Source organism: Haliotis cracherodii, unplaced genomic scaffold (genome assembly GCF_022045235.1).
Source record: "Haliotis cracherodii isolate W230 unplaced genomic scaffold, xgHalCrac1.p SCAF_4, whole genome shotgun sequence".
Taxonomy (NCBI): domain Eukaryota; kingdom Metazoa; phylum Mollusca; class Gastropoda; order Lepetellida; family Haliotidae; genus Haliotis; species Haliotis cracherodii.
In genome coordinates, this window is record NW_027266297.1 from 8,681,327 (window position 1) to 8,701,646 (window position 20,320).

General features: G+C 41.2%; 1 protein-coding gene across 1 annotated transcript in view; it reads left to right on the plus strand.

Annotated features, from left to right (window-relative positions):
* Positions 1 to 12,125: 12,125 nt before the first annotated feature.
* LOC139479954 (QRFP-like peptide receptor) overlaps positions 12,126 to 20,320 on the plus strand; it is an 81,922-nt gene continuing 73,727 nt past the window's right edge. The window contains exon 1 of the mRNA XM_071262901.1: positions 12,126 to 12,689. Within this exon, the coding sequence (XP_071119002.1) occupies positions 12,410 to 12,689 (280 nt within the window). The 5' untranslated portion in view covers positions 12,126 to 12,409. The remainder of the gene's footprint in view (positions 12,690 to 20,320) is intronic.

The window sequence follows — 20,320 nt, forward strand, 5'->3', positions numbered from 1 at the left end:
ATGGAGGGCGGCAGCTTACGAGGGCGTGGGGTTGGGATTTCGAGTGTTCATAGATTGTTAAAAGAGTCGAAACAGCGGAAACGTTTCAGAGAACACGAATGTGAAATGGGTCTAGAAAAATAGTATGTGTTGCCATGAAGATGACGAAGGCGTTTAATCTATTAGGAATGATCAATCGAGGAAACACCAAATAACATCAATTTGAGTGTTTTATCAGAAGTAGGTGAACAAACGTTTGGGATGCAGTGGAAGTGTGGACTATTGAAACGAAATCCATATTGAATTTGTTCAAACTTGGCATACTTGGCTTATACGCCACAGTGTCAGGTCTCAGATTGGTTTATGGATTTGATAACTCAAGGTCAAGGTCACTTTACGTTTGTCCTATAAGATATGATATTTTTTGTGCTGGAATTATGAAATTTTTTGAGTAAATGTATTTAAGTGGAACGTATTGAAATGAATGAACCACAGTATGAATGTCAGTGGGACTGTTTCTATATTTGCTGTGCCCAGCAAACTGTTATATGGTTGTAAACGCATTGTGTATCTGTGTATGTCTATGTGAGCGCGTTGGTGTTTATGCGTGTGCAACTGCTAGTGTTCGTTGTCAAAAATTATATACTATCTATGCTATCTCTCTATATATAGTTATGCTCTTGTATTTTGAAAACTAGTTTAACTGATATTTGTTTTGGAAAGTAAACTATGCATTTATTCATTGATTTTAAAAGTAAACACTAAGGGTTGATAATACAACCCCTTGTGTTCTTATGGTGAGAATTGATACTGTTCGTTTGCCCGAGACAATCTATTATCTCTGCATAGAGTTAGTGAGTGAGTGAGTTGGGGTTAACGCCGCTTTTAACAGTATTCCTACTATATCACGACGTGTCACCTTATTGTGGGAGGAAAGCCCGAAGTGATGCAGGTCTCAGACGTTTACCACTTCGGTGAAACCCACGAGCACGAGTATGGTGCTGACAAACCTAGAAACATAATCGGGGCGAACCGTGATTCGACCCCACAATCATAGGTTTCTGGCGTGCCCAAGGCAGCCTGAATAAATTCACAGCGAATCGCGGCGCCTTAGGCGACTGGGCCACCCGTGCCCCCTCTCTGCATAGAAAGTTATTGGATTGTGATTTCGAAAACTTGTTTTAAGCTTATACTACTTTTGGAAAATAAACTGAGACTTATATATTAATTTCAAAAGTTGACACCAAGGGTGGATACTGCACCCCCTAGTGTTCATATGGTGACACTAGTGGTTACATGTGCCACTGCTAGCGTTCTTTTGCCTAGAATGATCTAATATATCTGTATAGAAAGTTATACAATTGCTTTTTTGAAAAACTCTTTTAACATACACGTAATACATCTTTTGGAAAATACTAATCTAAACTAGTGTCAATATATTCTGAGATGGCTGCATCCAAAACGTTTGTCCAATTTGAATTCATGTTATTTGATATTTCATCAATAACACGCATAAGCATGCCCCCGATAAATCGTTTTCTTATCCGTTTTCTCTGTTTGATAGTAAAATCGTGTCCAGAATCATCCCAGTAACCCCATTAACGTATATTTGCGGAACCGATTTGGCCAAATATAAAGTAAGGAATGGTTCAAAAATTGAAAATGGTCATTTTGATTTTTTTCTGTTTAATGTTATGTTTGTTTGTTGATTAACGACGCACTCAGCAATATTCCAGTCTGTAAATAATGGAGTGTGGACCAGACAATCCAGTGATTGACATCATGGGCATGATGGTTGAACTAACCATTTTCCCAGAAGAATGGTAACGAGGGTTTTAACACATGAGTGACATTTCAATGACCATTTCAGGGGTTTCAGTTACAACCCTCAGTGTTCATAGTAACACACAGGTTTAGGTGAACACTTGCGGTTGTAACAGTGCTACGATCGCTTTGCGGAATGGGGCCCTGGTATTTGTATTAGAGGCAGAGCAGGTTTTGGGTCACTGCTTTAATAAGCGCATTATTTCTGAGAAAGGACAAGCCGAATAATTTTGCTTTCTTTCACATCACATTTCACATCAGGACATTAATGCAGTTTGGGAGGTCTCAGACATTTGTCGCATTGTTGAAACCAACGAGCATGGATATAGTTCTGACAGGAAAAGAAACATAATGATGACCCATTTAGGATTCGAACACCCGACCATAGTTTTTTTGGCACGCTTAACCAACGCAACTCTGCACAGCCACGATGTCCAGCTGATCTCGAAATAATGGTATGACACCAGTTTATCATGTGAGGTTACTTCATCCAATCCATCTTCATTCAATAATCCATCACGTTATTCCATTTGCACGCTGCTGTTAACTCTCAAACTGTGTACCACATCTACACGTCTGCCCTTACTGCATTTAAAGTCAAGTTCCCCGCCGTCCCTTTAAGCTGGAGATGAGGAGGGCATCACCACTCGAGTGTCGCTGCAGCAGCATCTGTACAGTTTGGTGTTTTCATGTAGCTCGCGTGTAGTATTAACCCCAAGCCTGCATTTACTCAGTGTGGACGTCTTGTCTTGTTCATCAACTCACACAGATAGTTAGATAACTAACATCTGCTTGTGAACAGTTTCCCAGAGTGTTAATATTGCAATATTACCGCTACACCACTGTGGTCTGTAAAGATTTGTGACGGGGAAACCAGTGATTGATAGTATGGCCAACGATGGACCCCGTCGGGGACATAAAATAAGCTAGGTAACACAATGATCCTTATTTTGTTCGACATTGAGTACATTCCCAAGACTCCTAACAGAAAGACAATCATTGGTTACTGGGGACAAATTCTGCTCCAGAACCCTACAATGAAGACAATCATTGGTTACTGGGGACAAGTTCTGCTCCAGAACCCTACAATAAGACAATCATTGGTTACTGGGGACAAATTCTGCTCCAGAACCCTACAATAAGACAATCATTGGTTACTGGGGACAAATTCTGCTCCAGAACCCTACAATAAGACAATCATTGGTTACTGGGGACAAATTCTGCTCCAGAACCCTACAATAAGACAATCATTGGTTACTGGGGACAAATTCTGCTCCAGAACCCTACAATAAGACAATCATTGGTTACTGGGGACAAATTCTGCTCCAGAACCCTACAATAAGACAATCATTGGTTACTGGGGACAAATTCTGCTCCAGAACCCTACAATAAGACAATCATTGGTTACTGGGGACAAATTCTGCTCCAGAACCCTACAATAAGACAATCATTGGTTACTGGGGACAAATTCTGCTCCAGAACCCTACAATAAGACAATCATTGGTTACTGGGGACAAATTCTGCTCCAGAACCCTACAATAAGACAATCATTGGTTACTGGGGACAAATTCTGCTCCAGAACCCTACAATAAGACAATCATTGGTTACTGGGGACAAATTCTGCTCCAGAACCCTACAATAAGACAATCATTGGTTACTGGGGACAAATTCTGCTCCAGAACCCTACAATAAGACAATCATTGGTTACTGGGGACATATTCTACTCCAGATCATTACAATAAGACAATCATTGGTTACTGGGGACATATTCTACTCCAGAATCCGACATTAAGACCATCCTTGGCTACTGGGGACATATTCTACTCCAGAATCCTACATATATATCAAGCGAATCTTTGGTTAATGGGGACATATTCTACTCCAGTATCCCACAATAAGACAATCATTTGTTACACGGGATATATTCTTATCCTGTTTCCTTCATGTATATTAAGACAATCATTGGTTTCTGGGGACGTATTCTTCTCCAATATCCCACATTAAGACAATCATTGGTTACTTGAGACATATTCTGCTCCTGAATCCGACATTAAGACAATTATTGGTTACTGGGAACTCATCCTGTTCCAGAAGGGCTAGGGGATTTTGTCACAGAAAGACAGAATAATATGTTTCTGTCAATTCTTCAAGACACTTTTTTTAAATGTAGTTTGTTTGGGGCCAACGCCACAATGTTTTTTTCCGACATCCCACTTTCACAGAGTAAGAAAATTGAATGGTCGCTTATTGACGTCTTCTAGAGCTGATTGCCTGTTGACGGGACGACTTCATTACTCTCCGTCATATTGACTTACAGTCTTTTTGCGGTACAGAACTCACTGACATGACAAAACGTATACATCCCTATATTCTGGTTCGTGATATAAAGCGAGTATATTGGGCAGATTGTCTTCAATATACTGGTCTACATCCGGTAAGGGTATACGCACCTTTAACCGACCAAACATGCACATTGTATTACTTACGACTTGTTAACCAAATGTGATTGTTGATTGAGTATGGTTTTACGCCAAGTTTAGCAATTTTCCAGCAATATCACGGCGGGGGACACCAGAAATGGGCTTCACACATTGGACCCATGTCGGGAATCGAACCCGGGTCTTCGGCGTGACGAGCGAACGCTTTAACCACTAGGCTACCCGACCGCCCCCAACCAAATATGAGTGTAAGCTATAATGTTATTGGTTGTTATTGGTAGTGATATTAAACAGTATTTGAATTACGTCCAGGCATGTTGGACTCATATGGGAATTCGACTTAAATCTCGGAATGAATGACCAGCCCCGAACTTTCCTCCATCTCTGGTGTCTCCCACCGTGATATTGCTGGAATATTGCTAAAAGCGGCGCAAACCCATACTCACTCACTCTCTCAATCAGTAAGTGTCCAAACCATTTTACATCATGTTTGAATTTCAGTCAATTTCAACGTTGAAGGAAAATGGCTTCACGTTAATATTCCTGAAGCATCGACGTTTTAATCATAGTGATAATAGTGATTATATAATGTTTTCAGTTTTGAAATAGGTAAATGTCATCTACAGAGCCCAGCAGTTGAACTACAGTAACATCATTTTAGGTGCAGTCTACTATTTTGTCAGTGGCATTGAACATTTCTGTCCGATGATAGGCCTTTCGACAATTGGAGTGGTATCTGAATCACTGCTGCCTGATGTCATGCTGTAGATATAACCACATTCGGTCCCTACATACAGAAAGTCGTTTCTGTATTCAACCCTGCCGGACAGCGGTGATTTGCCTCCGAGGTCGGCCGCTGCTAATGCCTCTGATCGAAAAAAGTAATAATTGTGTCAGATGAATTTGCTCCAAATGGCAACAGGTTAATTCAGGATGGGCTGTCTACATTTGCTCCGAGACGGCGTAAACATTGACAAGAACGGCATCGTTATCTTAGCATGCCTTTAATACTGCAGACACAAGGCAGCCTTACTACATTAAGGCAATGATCACTCGCGTCAAGGTTTTGTCGCCACAACTCCTTTCATCGATTGATCAATGTAAAACGTTTCAGCATTCTCTGTATATCGTGAACGGAAGTGGAAGGAGTGCATCTAAATCCGAAAAGGAGCGGATCTATATTTCGACAGCAATTAAATATCGAAGCTTTGAATGCTTCCGAATCTGCCCTTCAACGAAGATGTTGAGCGCTGTTATATTTACGTAATGATTGAGAAAATCATATCTCTAGAACGTAAGACTGATAATTAAATGAATTAAGGTTCTACAGAAGACAATGACTGGAATTGCCGTACGATAGGATTTTATCGTTACAAGCCTTGACTGTTATGTACACTGTATTCTTAGTGTGGTCGCCTGGGCTACAAAACCATCACAAAGCTAAGGCGATTGTAACTCCCTTGCTTCAGCACAGACTTTCATAGTGCTTTGATCACTTTGTGGAAGGGGCCTCTGGTATTTCTATTAGAGACGGGATGATGTTTCGGTCAGTGCTTCAAAACACGCAGGAACCGAACAATTTTATTATTTTTCACAATACATCTAATTTCAGGATATACAATTCATAGAACAATTTGCCGAGTAATGCTTGAGAACAAATGATTGTTTCAAGTCTTTGAAGGGCATTTACAAGTGATACACATAAGGAAGAGGATTTATGGATGTCAACTTCTATATTATTATTATTATTATTATTATTATTATTATTATTATTATATTATTCTGACTCCTTCATCAGGTGAATAAAGTGCGTCAAGTTAGAACTTCCACTGACTACTGCTATCATCTATCAGCGCCAATCATCTATTGGTTTCCCTTGTTTAAGTTTCCACCTTCCTTATCATATTACTTTTGTTGTTCTTTCATGTACATATATCGCCTGTATCCACTATAGGGACGTGTTAAATTTGAGCAACCATCTGAGATTGATAGAGCAAGAAGACTCCAGAATGTGACAGCGTGGACACTTCGTTCCATCTATCATCTCCTAATTCCCACACAGATCTCAAATTGTTATTAACATATGTGCAATACACAGAAACAGTTATTGTGAGCTGTCATCTGTTTCAACTCAAGTTCTATCTTCACGTCAATGAGAAGTCATGTGGCATATGTGACGTAGATGCGACACGTGTGGCACAAAAGTGATGTTTATCTGTCTTTAAGCGACGTATTTGTGACGTTATATGACGTTATATCGTGGGTTCGAATCCCGATTCACCTCGATTATTTTTCTAGGTTTGTAAGCACCATACCCGTGCTCTTGAGTTTCACCAAAATGGAAACGTGTGAGACCTGCATCACTTCGGGCATCCTCCCACGTTAAGCTGACACGTCTTGACATAACAGGAATATTGTTCAAAGGGGCGTTGGACCCACCTCACTCACTGACGCCTATTCTGTGATTATGTGTGTGGTACTATTTTGTCATGGGCATTGGATAGTCCTGTCATCGCATGGTACACCAAACTACTTACCTGTAGTATGTATATGTAGAAGCAGCGGCACCTGTCCTTGTGACCATCGGGTCATCCATAGTTCGAGAGAGCCAATGTTAGACCATGTCGACAATGTTCACATCTGAGTTCGCGTGCGAATGTGTCTGTATCTCTATCAAAATGAAGATTCCGGGGTAGAATAGGTCTTCAGCAACCCATGCTTGCCGTAAAAGGTTACTATGCTTGTCGTAAAAGGCGACTAACGGGATCGGGTGGTCAGGCTCGCTGACTTGGTTGATGCATGACATCGATCCAAATTGCGTGGATCGATGCTCATGATATTAGTCACTGGATTGTCTGGTCCAGACTCGATTATTTACAGACCGCCGTCATATAGCTGGAATATGGCTGAGTGCGGCGTTAAACAACAAACCAACCAACCAACTCTATCAAAATTTGAGTAGTACACGAAGCACAGCAGCCTATAATACTGGAAATACAACCAAATTCAGTCCCACATACAGAAAGACGTTTCCGTATTATGTACGGTTGTGATTTCGACAGTGATGGTTGTCCCCGAGGTCTGCCGCTGCTAATGCCTCTGATTTAAAAAAGTAATAGTTGTGGCAGAATAATTTGCTCCAAATGGCAACAGCTTAATACAGCCTTGGTTGTCTACATTTGCTTCGAGGCGGCGTAAACATTGACAAGTGCAGCATCGTTATCTTAGCATGTATTGAAAACCGCAGACACAAGGCAGTCTTACTACATTAAGGCATTGATCACTCGCGCCAAGGTTTTGTCGCCACAACTCCTTTCAGCGATGGATCAATGAAAACCTTCAGCATTCTATATATATCATGAACGAAAGTGGAAAGAGTGCATCTAAATTCGAAATGGAGTGGATCTATATTTCGACCACAATTAAACATCGCAGCATTGAATGCTTCCAAACCTACCCTTTAACATATAGTATTTCTGCGGGGCACGGGTGGCCCAGTCGTCTAAGGCGCCGCGATTCGCTGTGCAGAGTTGCGTCCCTTGGGCACGCCAGAAACCTATGATTGTGGGTTCGAATCCCGGTTCGCCCCGATTATGTTTCTAGGTTTGTCAGCACCATACCCGTGCTCGTGGGTTTCACCGAAGTGGTAAACGTCGGAGACCTGCATCACTTCTGGCTTTCCTCCCACATTAAGCTGACACGTCGTGATATGACTGTAATACTGTTAAAAACGGCGTTAAACCCAACTCACTCACTCATGCAATATTCGATCTCGTTATTTCATTAGCTCGCTACTGTCAGGTACATGGAATCTGGAAGTCTTAAGCTGTGCACCACATGTACAAAACCGCCTTGCTGTATTTATAGTCCGGTTTCCGGCAGTGGCCTTGGGGCGGGGACAAACTTCAATTGCCTATACACTGCAACACAGTTTCGTGGTTGCGTTTAGCTTGTGTGTAGTATTAACTCCAAGCCTGCATCTACTCAGTGTGGTGCTCTCTGGTCTTGCTCATCATCATCACATAGCCGGTTAACTACCATGTGCTTGTGGACAGTTTCACAGATGGCTAATGCTGCAATTTTCCCTATATCACAGTGGTCTGTTAAGACTCGATTTTCTGACAGGGAAACCGGTGATTGATAACCTGAGCAACGATCGACACCGTGGGGAACTGAGACAAACAATCAGCCAAGTAATACAAATATCCTAATGTTGTACGGCATTGGGTACTGGCCTCAATCATTGGTTTTTGCGGACATATTCTGCTCCAGAGTTCCCATTTAAGACATTTATTGGTCATTGGGTCCTATTCTGCGCCAAAATTCCATATTATGACAATCATTCATTTTGGTTATTGGAACCCTGGCTATTCTGTTCCAGAATTCATCATTAAGACAACCATTGGTTGCTTACGATTCTTCCCTGGAAACTCAACAAGAACAATCATCGGAATGTGGGGGAAGGCTTTTTTGTCAGAGACAGACAGGATAATGATTTCCCAGCAAATCTTCAAGACATTCAATTTGTTTTTCTAAAAAAACAATTTGTTTGGGACCAGCGACACGTTTTTTCCCCCAGACATTCGGATATCTAACCATCGAGAAAATAAATTGGATGGTCGCTTTTTACCGCTTTTAGAGCTGTTTGGCCATGATTGCTGAAGCGGCGACAGTCATAACTGTCCATCATGTTCACTTACATATATACACTCGTTGACGTGAAAGACGTCTTCATCTCCATACTCTGCTGATGTGAAGCGATGGTACAAGGCATATTGTCATCAACACCCTGGCCTACAGCCGTCAAGGAAACGGACCTCTAACCGCCCAAACATGCAGATTGTGTTAATGACGACTTGTACCACAAATGAGAGTGTATCTTGCAACCTTATTCTTTGCAATGAGTGGTGAGTGAGTGAGTTGGGTTTAACGCCGCTTTTAACAGTATTACAGCTATATCACGGCGTGTCAGCTTAAAGTGGGAGGGAAGCCCGACGTGATGCAGGTCTCCGACGTTTACCACTTCGGTGAAAACCACGAGCACGGAAATGGTGCTGACAAACCTAGAAACATAATTGGGGCGAACCGTGATTCGAACCCACAATCATAGGTTTCTGGCGTGCCCAAGGGACGCAACTCTGCACAGCGAACCGCGGTGCGTTAGACGACTGGGCCACCCATGCCCCTCATGAAATGATACTACATGGGAAAATGTGTCGACATTACTGCATTTTATGTCTCACAGTTTTCGAAAACATGTAGAAAGAGAGTGCTACGGAATATTACAGATAACAATGTCGGTAACCATGACGTCCTTTGGAAAGGTTATACATGTGAAACCTTCGGCTAAATGCGCGAGGGTTGCTTAAGGGTAACCTAGCATCGATTACCCAGTAACACCCTAAAATATGAAAACACACATCTCCCACTTATTGAGTGAAAAGCTTTAGGAGTTACGAAGGGGTGTCGTAATGACAGATGCCGTTAATGACTTCAACCTCTGAGATCAGCGACTGTTTGGAGTGCAAGGGTGGCATTAGAGAGAGGTCAAGTTTTATATACACTGAAGGGCTATACTACCGTTTGACGTACTCGCGTGGCGTATATATATAATGCATTTCCGTTGTACACTCATGTAGTCGGCGATAATATACATTTGTCAAAGCGCCATGGACCAATTGATTCAAATATTTTAACATTGTTGTCCTCTTGCAATGGTTGTCAATATAACTGGATATTCATGTATTTGTAGCCAGATAAATGGATCAATTAGCGTTGAATTAAAAATGAAGTACAGTGATTATTCGAGACGGAAACTACCAATATATGCATGCTATTTACTGTTTTCTGAAAACAAATATTTTCGACGACCTTCTTCGGGCTCCTTCATCTGTAGCAAATTCGTTCAAATAAGTAGCGACAGCAATAAATAACAGGTCATACACATATAAGCGCTGAATGCATCTACGAATTTGGTCCGTTCTTGAATCCAGCACAGTGTTGGAAGCAGGCAGGAAGACGGCTTCGAAAACGGCGCCGAATCGCCCTCTTGTAGCTCTTATAAAGGTACAGGCAGCCTTCTAGAAACTGTGCCATCCCGAAACATCTGGGATGATCATGCCTGTCTTGTTTGTAAACAATCAGGGGCGAGTAACGCCAATCACGCACTGTCGCCAAGAGCCTGTGAAACCTGGCAAGGCAACATTAACACTCGACATTTTACTAGCACTTCAATTATTTGCTGCCACAGACCATTACTACAACTGTCAGATTGCAAACCGCCATATAACCATACGAATAAATTATGTTTGTTTGTTGTTTAACGCCGCACTCAGCAATATTCCAGCTATATGACGGCGGTCTGTAAATAATCGAGTCTGGACCAGACAATCCAGTGATTAATTTAATGAGCATCGACCCACGCAATTGGGATCGATGACATGCATCAACCAAGTCAGCGAGCCTGACCACCCAATCTCGTTAGTCGCATATTACGACAAGCATAGTCGCCTTTTATGGCAGGCATGGGTTGCGTTAGACAACAAACCGACATTGAATCCGGACTCACGTGACATGTGACGCTAAAAACAATGGCACGACGTCGAAGTTGATGGACAAGCAGCGTTTGGAATGAACGCTTGATGGTTAACTTTAACGCCAGTCATTATCACAGGGCTTCCAACCAGCAACGAATGTCAAGACATTTGATTCTCTCATAACCAGAGCTCGTTATATTTGTCATTATATAAATATTATTACGTCCAACTGACTTGGAAAGCCGTTTAAGCCCCAAGGACCTGACGTTTACGAGAGGCGCGTTGACACGAGATAATGTGAACTGACTTGATCTCTGTTGATCCCTTCCTCCACGATATAAGGAATTATATCTAATTAGGGCGTACTGTAACTAATCGGATCTCAATCAGTACAATTCTACCAAATGGGAATTGTGCCTACTGTGCGATCATCGTGGTAGGCCAATTCTGCAACACTTCTGTCCTGTTTGGATTTGTTAAAAAAGATGTAAAGATTTTCATTCGATCGTCCCACATATTTGGAAAGAATTATTAAATACACTGTTGTCTAATGCCACCTTTATATCTACGTAAATGCGGTGAGATAGCTAGGTTACATTTCAAATACAGTACACGGCTCTGCATACTTAACAATAGCAATTATACCGATTTTTATTGAATTATTTTCACTTAGCAAATTCCGAAAATGAAACATAAGGAGTTCCTTCCTTCCTAAATGCCAACACTCCCAGTAAATCCATGTGTGAATATTTATAGTGTCAATGCCATATAGGTCAATAAAACTGAAATAGAAACTTTTGATAAATCTGCTTGTATGAATAAAACATGCGAACTGTTGATTATTAAGCCGTGCCAAGATTTACCCTCTGTCCAGTTTACACGAAGTCACGCAAGACTAGGCTAAGATTTGGCATATCCTCCCAGGAAGCAACGGCTCCACATACCACGATGAATGGTGTTAATGAAAAGTTTCCCCAGGTTGCGATGAACACAATGTCAATCTGCAGCACACGCGAGCTGAAGTGTTACATAGAAAGGAAGCAATTTTGTGACAACAGCCTACGAGAGCTGACTGTGGCGGCAACGTATGGTCGGTACCAAATGGTCGTGAGATTGGTCGATATACCCATCTTGACAGTACTAACGAGGAAATAGTGAGAGCGGAGAGGACACTGACTTATTGATCACCAGTGGCTGGACCGTCCGTCAATCAGGAGGACCTCCACGTACAGGGACCACAGTAGAGGGCGTGCTATACCCCACACTCTCATTAGGACGTATGTGTGATTCTCATCGGGAGTCCAACCAATAGTTGCTCATATCGCATTTTCTCCCTACAGCTTCTTATAGCTCTGAAGTTTCAAAATGTGGAGCGTGTGAATGATTCGAAGTTTTTATTGATGTATGTTTCTAAGGAGCGAGGCATAATTAGGAAGGGTTCCCCAGAAGTGATTCCGACACCCCTCGGAGAGAGTGATATTGTACCGTAAGTAAACACTGGGCATCACAGCTGATGCTCACCATCATATACTACGCTCTTAAGGGATTCCGAAGGAGTGAGAAGGCGCTTTCTACTTGTTTCTTCAAGATGATTCGGGATTTAAGGATTAACGCTGATTCTACGTGATAGCCATGGCTAATGTGAGTCACAGGTTTCCCTTCTGGACTAACGATTCCCTAGCAAACCAATGGCAAGAGGAAAATAGTTTTTATGATGTGATAACAAGTTTCAGGGAAAGTCTTTTTACTGTGCACAATACGACAACTATAATCCTTTTAACCTTTTACGTGCCTGTGTTTCTTGTTTCCCTTGTGGGAAACATCCTGGTGCTTCTCGTGATTGCTCCGAATCGACAACTGCAAAGTGTCACCAACAACTTTCTGCTCAACCTCGCAATAGCGGACTTACTAGGTAGGTTGTATACCGCTTTGCATGAAGTTGGAATACATGTACATAATTTGTCAAACAGTGGTTGTTCAATGTGGGCTTAAGCAACGTGAATTGTCATACGAAACTGATCATTCACATATCATATATTACCTCCGGGGAAGAATGATCAGTACAACCCGCTTGTCTAAGAGTGGATTAAAAAGGATCGAGTGGTCAGGTTTGGTGAACTGCTTGATTGTGTGTTATGGCACCCCGATGGCGTGGGTCGAGTGTCGTTCTCTCAATCAACGGTTTGTCTGGTTCCTGACTCGATTATTTACAGGCCACCGTGATGCATTGTTGACTGTAGTATCACTCACTCTCGTTTATACTGTCCAAATAATTAGAATAATAATTAAAATGGTCAGATTAATTATTGATCCTGATTAGGATATTGCAAGTCTTGAAAAAATCGATCAATGTTAGAATAAGGAGCAGAAACCTAGCAACAAATTAATCTGGAAATTTCATGTCAGCTAAGTTGGAATCTCAATTAAAAGAAATATCTGCAATTACCCTCTGTATCTACCAAACTTGATATTAACATGTTTCTGTCTTACTGCAGGAACTGCCAACACCAAATTTAAAATTCAAAGGAAATCAGACAAAAACAATTCAAAAAATAATTTGAATGACTGCCATCTTGAAGAAACACAAAACAATGGCCACCTGGGTTTATTTAATATGAGCTATCTGGAACAGTGGGGTCGGATCCAGGTTCAGGTCTATATGTTTGTCAGCACCATACTTGTACTCGCGGGTTTCGCAAAAACGGCTTTCCTCCCTCATCAAGCTCACACTCCGAGATATGACTGAAATTCTGTTCAAAACTCATTCATTCACACAACTTAATTCTAGAGCAGGAATTAAGTGTACTGTTTAGACAAACTAAACACATGTCCGAATCGATTAGCGCGAAATTACGAAATGATCGATATGTGATATCTTAATGCGCCCGTATCTGCCTGTTGCACTTGATTTGAGATTTTTCAATACCGACAGGTCTTGGCATTGTAACATGACAACTTCGAGTATTAGAAACTCATAGTTCCCGATACATGTCTGACAACAAAACATTATAGATTAATCGAGATAGCAATTTCACGCATTGACATGGTCGGAACTGGACACTGGACTCATATTCCTTAAGAATATGGAACGGGTTTTGTCGCTTTTATATACTATACTTTCACATCACAGCCGACACACATAACTATGTATTCCCAAGTCTGCAAGCCATTAGGTTAACGCTTATACTCGTCCTTAGCCTGTGACTAACACAGTGATAGGAGCGAAGGTCTGGCACCTAACCTCAGATGCTTTCACTGTGAGAAAGAGAGAGTGAGGGTAATGCTGTGAGAGGCATCAGAACGGCATCGGCACACGTCAATGCAAACACTCAGCTCTCTGGCAGCCGGAAGGATACACAGATGAATTAACACTTGCTGGTGTATTACCATCACAAAGGCAAAAGTGACTATTGATTATATAAACCTATCGTTATTCACAGTTACTAATAGAGAGAGGAGTGTTGAAACATCAACGCTGATTCATCTGATCAATTTGATATAAAATACCCTTAGCTTCATATCTAAATTACTTTGTAAAATAAGACTTAGGGCAAACTTATAAACCACCACTGACTTGATGTTTTAGATATTTCTTTGCGTGATGTCTGACCTATACCTTGGTTAGCTTATCCTCCCAGCTGCGTGATAAGGTCTTCGTGTATCTTATATTGAAGACGTTGAAAGATGGTACTTGTTGTTACCCTACCTGGCGCTCCGCACTGAGGGGCTAAAACAGGGACTGGTGGGCTCGGAGTTAGTGTACTGTGTCTACGCGGGATATTCATGTTAAACTGCGGCATGAAATCTCTGTGGGCTAGCACTGTAAAATAGGTATTAGTCTGAACTAGTATATAAGCAGCTACACACACACTTGGATGCACTTCGCTATATAAGTCCAATAATCTTGGACGCGACGTTAAACACCATTTTACCTCTCTCTCTCTCTCTCTCTCTCTCTCTCTCTCTCTCTCTCTCTCTCTCTCTCAGCAGTTTATATATGTCCAGTTTGAAATATAAACGTCATCAAAAACAGTATTCCGGACGAAGGGCGTCTCACTATCCATCTGTAACTGAACTTTAATGAGGAAGCCAATATATTCGGAATAGATTTCGTACGGACAAATCGGAGGCTTACCATATGTGCATGCAGTTAGGTATAGAATTAATGTCGCAGCTGTGCCCCTTGTTTTACCATTGAACTCTGGTTCAGACAACTTTTAATTCGATTAAGAAGCAGTAGATTCTATTTTATTGTAGAACTTATCTCTCAAACATGAAAAAGCTTTTCCCATAGTAAAGAATTTGTTTTTATCAACGTGAACCAAACATCATATCAAACCCCTTTGGGTATATGGTAAATTGCTTTTTCTATTAACGATCACACGCTACAGTAAGCACATTCCTCTCGACTCGATTGATTCGTAAGAAGGCTTCAAATTCCACCGACTTCAGGAACGTTTGCCTTTTTTACATCAGTTATCTATATTAAATGTTTGTTGAAGATGTTTTGGAATCACAGTTTGTAATGTCATGATAGTATATATCGTTTGGTCAGCGACGTAAAAATCTTCATATTTCAACATAAAAAGTTAAATCCTGCAGGTATTACGTTTCACCATTCAGCATTCAAATAAATTAAAGGCAAAAAGTGCGTTTTCTTACCTTTTAGTCATGATATCGACACTGTAACATGATATCGGCACTGTGACATGATATCGGCACTGTAACATGATATCGACACTGTAACATGATATCGACACTGTGGCATGATATCGACACTGTGACATGATATCGACACTGTAACATGATATTGACACTGTGACATGATATCGGCACTGTAACATGATATCGACACTGTAACATGATATCGACACTGTGGCATGATATCGACACTGTAACATGATATTGACACCGTCACATGATATCGACACCGTCACATGATATCGACACTGTGACATGATATCGACACCGTCACATGATATCGGCACTGTGGCATGATATCGACACTGTAACATGATATCGACACTGTGGCATGATATCGGCACTGTAACATGATATCGACGCCGTCACATGATATCGACACTGTAACATGATATCGACACTATAACATGATATCGACACTGTGGCATGATATCGGCACTGTGACATGATATCGACACTGTGGAATGATATCGACACTGTAACATGATATCGACACTGTGGCATGATATCGGCACTGTAACATGATATCGACGCCGTCACATGATATCGACACTGTAACATGATATCGACAATGTAACATGATATCGACACTGTGGCATGATATCGACACTGTGGCATGATATCGACACTGTAACATGATATCGACACTGTAACATGATATCGGCACTGTAACATGATATCGACGCCGTCACATGTTATCGACACTGTAACATGATATCGACACTGTAACATGATATCGAGACTGTGACATGATATCGACACTGTAACATGATATCGACACTGTAACATGATATCGAGACTGTGATATGATATCAGCACTGTAACATGATATCGACACTGTAACATGATATCGACACTGTGGCATGAAATTGACACTGTGACCAGAATCAAAAGAAATATCTGCTAAAAGCAGAGTCAATTGTACGATTCCGACTATATCATAAGAGTGGACTGCCTCCGTGGTATAGTAGATCGAGCTCCAGGCCGCGTCATACCAAAAATAAAATGGTACTTGTTACCCTGCCTTGCGTTCGAGACCTTTATTTAGCGACATGCATGCACTTCTTGTACTAGTTGGGACTTTTAAATCCCTATGTTATAGAGGTAGCCCACTGAGATACCACGCCGCAGTTTTACATATAGAGACATTAAACTCTGATTTGGAGCCGCCCAGTCCTTGTGTCATGATGTAGAGGGTGTCGTCGCGTTGTGTTATTCTCCGTCTAAATGGTCTACTGACGGAGTAAAACTATGCTAGCTGATAGACAAACGGACAATTCGTACCGAAACAAACTGTGGCGACAGTGCCGCTTTGGGCATGGTTGACTGTGAACAATCTATCCCTCGTTCGGCACTAGCTGACTAACCCATCAACGTTCTAAACACGTTAATTCACTCAGACAGTTATATTCTGGGCACTGATAAAATGGTTTTTTATATATGGGAATGTGAAGAACAGTTTTTATAGGGAAGTAACAGAAATAGGAACAGTGAGTTGAACAGCACAGTGTTATACAGAGTGCACACTGTAGATTAATGTACATTGTCTCAATACTGAATCTCGGGGGGAAATACAGTTTACATTCACCTGCGAAATGAAGACGCTTTGAAAAATATAACAAATCTGAGTCTATAATAACATGAGGTTTTCCGCCTTACCAAAGAAACATACATACATGGGCATTGTTGTTATTCGGACCTAGCAAACACAGTTGTCCGTTAATTAGCCCTAAACAGATTAATGATATTCTTATCATATACATACTTCCGTGTCAAAGATTGAGTTTTCTGAAGTTCAGAAAAGTGATATATATTCATGGCAGTGAACTGTTCGCTTCGCAAGGCGCCATTTTTGTTACTTTACCGACATGTATTCTTTGTTTCCAACAGCAGTCTCGTAGATTTCAAGAATATTTTTTGTTGATGTTAATTTTGTATTTAATCATATCTAAACGTATGGTAAAGACTTTTTGTGACTCTAAATATGTTTTATTACTTCTGTTTATATAATTATATCACGAAACTACTTTCTGAGTCGCAAATACAAGTGGTGGTGTACCGTCCCTTTGTGTTAGGAATGAAGTATTTACGTTTCAAGATTTTACATTTGAAATGTAATAACTTAATTTTCCGGTACACAACTATACAAAAAGTATATAAAAAATGGGATATTCAATGTGTCGAGTGAAATATCATATTTCTGTCATCGAGCGACGGCTACGCCACTAATGAAGATATCTCCTTCCCCATCCCCCCCCCCCCCCCCCCCCCCCCCCGTCACTCGATGAGTTAATCATGATACATGAGACACTAGAAATATCCTCTATTTATTGCCAACAGGGTGAGACATACCCGCGTTTTTAAAAACCGTGTGTGCTCTAGTGCAAATATCGCTGCACGCACACCAGTGTATTTGGTTTACGTCATCCGTACAACATTATTGACGTCATTCGAATCTTATTGTGACGTAAGGGCGGAATGGCATCACACTGGAAACTTCATAGCTGAAGATTATTGACGTCATTCTTTCTAAAGGACAGCTCAAACTGTTGAAGAAATAATGGAGAGTAAAGAAAGTATTACTCTAACATGTGTGTCACTCTGATTTAACGTGTAACTCGAGTAGGAAGTCTTGTATCACCATCGCTCTCTGAATTCTGACATCCATCAGTTTGACACACATGCTCATATAATGATCTCAATAAACATCATAACATTTGAGTTAGTAACAGGAATTATTAATAATCAAAGATCGTACCACCCAAAAACTTAATTACAATGGCATACAATTTGATGCAGGAATAGTTATTCCTAGGAACAGTCACGTCAATGGCATGGGTACTAAAGACACAGAAGGCACTAGCGAAACCGCCTCATCTGTGTCAGATTTCAGTTTCAGAGTGACAAAAACTACCCACAAGTCTCACTGACAAGATGGGTGACTTCTATTTTCCTTTAGTGAAGTTTCCCTTTATGTCTAGCAATATTCCAACAGCTCCAGCCTTGGTAGGTACATTTACCAACGCCTGAATTACATTCGCATATGTCCGTACTACGAAGATTTAAAAGAGCGTCATGCGACTCTCACTCAAAAGTTGTTTGATCAGGTTTACAGGATTCAAACCTTAAGTGAAGCTTGATGGGAGACATGTGAAAGACATTTCCAAATTTGACGCATCCGTGACAAAAATTGATGCCCGGTCTAATTGAATATCTTGACTTGTACCATATGTTCCCATATGCCTTGACCTTGCATGTGTTTGTGGTAAAATATGCAGTGGGTCAGGATAATCTCACCTTTACGCCTGTTACACATGATATGTTCAATATTTGATAGTTAGTATTTCGTCGGAATCGTTCAATGCATTACGTATGATTATGGAGATGGTCGTGTCGCTTTTATTGACAACGTGTCACACATTTTTTACCAGGATCTCGTGGACAAAAACGATGGTTAATAGAATGTCAAAATACATTGTGGATACATAATTGATCGCGGTCGATCGTTTACACAAGGAAAGCCAACCGTTAAAGATAAAAACATCGATGAACATTTCTTACATCCGCGGAACTTGTATGCTTTGGAAGTAGAAGCGAAATTATGAAAAAAACAATAAAGAATAAAAAGGTATAACCCTTTCCTCTGTTAGAGTTTATCTGAGTATTAAGTAAACACCTCTCTGCCGTGGCATAATCAGGGTTAAACTCATTCAACTGCAGTCAATATCATTGTAGTGTTTCTTAAGTGATTCTAACGGATTCATGAACATATATTTCTCAGTACAGAGAAATTTACCGACCACGCACACAGGAACCTGCAGTTATCGATGTGTGTTCATGTGTGACGCGGGTGTGCATGACAACGGTGTTAGTATGATGGTATCAGTGACGGACGTGCTATTCTTTTCATCACTTTCCACACTACGTGAACAATGCTGGAGGCAACACCGTGTTAAGCCAGTCCCACACTGATACAGCGTGGCAGTGACATCGATCAGTGAGCGATAGATCTTCTTACATGCTGCCTTCTTCTAATGTGTACATTTCCTGTCCTGGGGACACAGTAGCGATATTGCGAAACACAGATGTATTTGGAACAACAATTGGTCGTTCTTACATGTTTCCAGATTGTAAAATAATTCTTAAGATATCTTTTCCAATCTTGGATTACGAAATTCCAAGGCGAGTTTTCGGAAACAATCTGAAGATTTCTTTCTTCAACGTAACGTAACCCCAACACAGGTCGCTAGGAGTGAGTGAGTGAGTGAGTGAGTAAGTATAGTTTTACGCCGCTTTCAGCAATATTCCAGCAATATCACTTCGGGGGACACAAGAAATGGGCTTCACACATTGTACCTATGTCGGGAATCGAACTCGGGTATTCGGCGTGACGAGCGAACGCTTAAACCACTAGGCTGCCCGACCGCCCTAGGTCGCTAGGAACATGGTCGGTATGGTCGTGTAGGGAATAAAGTGTTCGCTCGCTGACTCACCATAAGAACATTCGGTAATATACAAAAAATATAGTTTTCAATCGCCGATTCACTATAAGGACGGGTGGTGAGGGAGTCTAGAGAATATAGTATTCACTCACTCACTGTAAGGAAGGGCGGTTAGGTAGTCTAGAGAATGTAGTATTCACTCACTCGCAGTAAAGACGGTCGGTAAGGGAGTCTAGAGAATATAGTATTCACCCCCGACTCACTGTAGGGACGGGTGGTCAGGTAGTCTAAAGAATATAGTATTCACTCCCGGTTCACTGTAAGGACGGGTGGTGAGACAGTCTAGAGAATATGGGATTCACTCACTCACTGTAAGGAATTGCGGTTAGGTAGTCTAGAG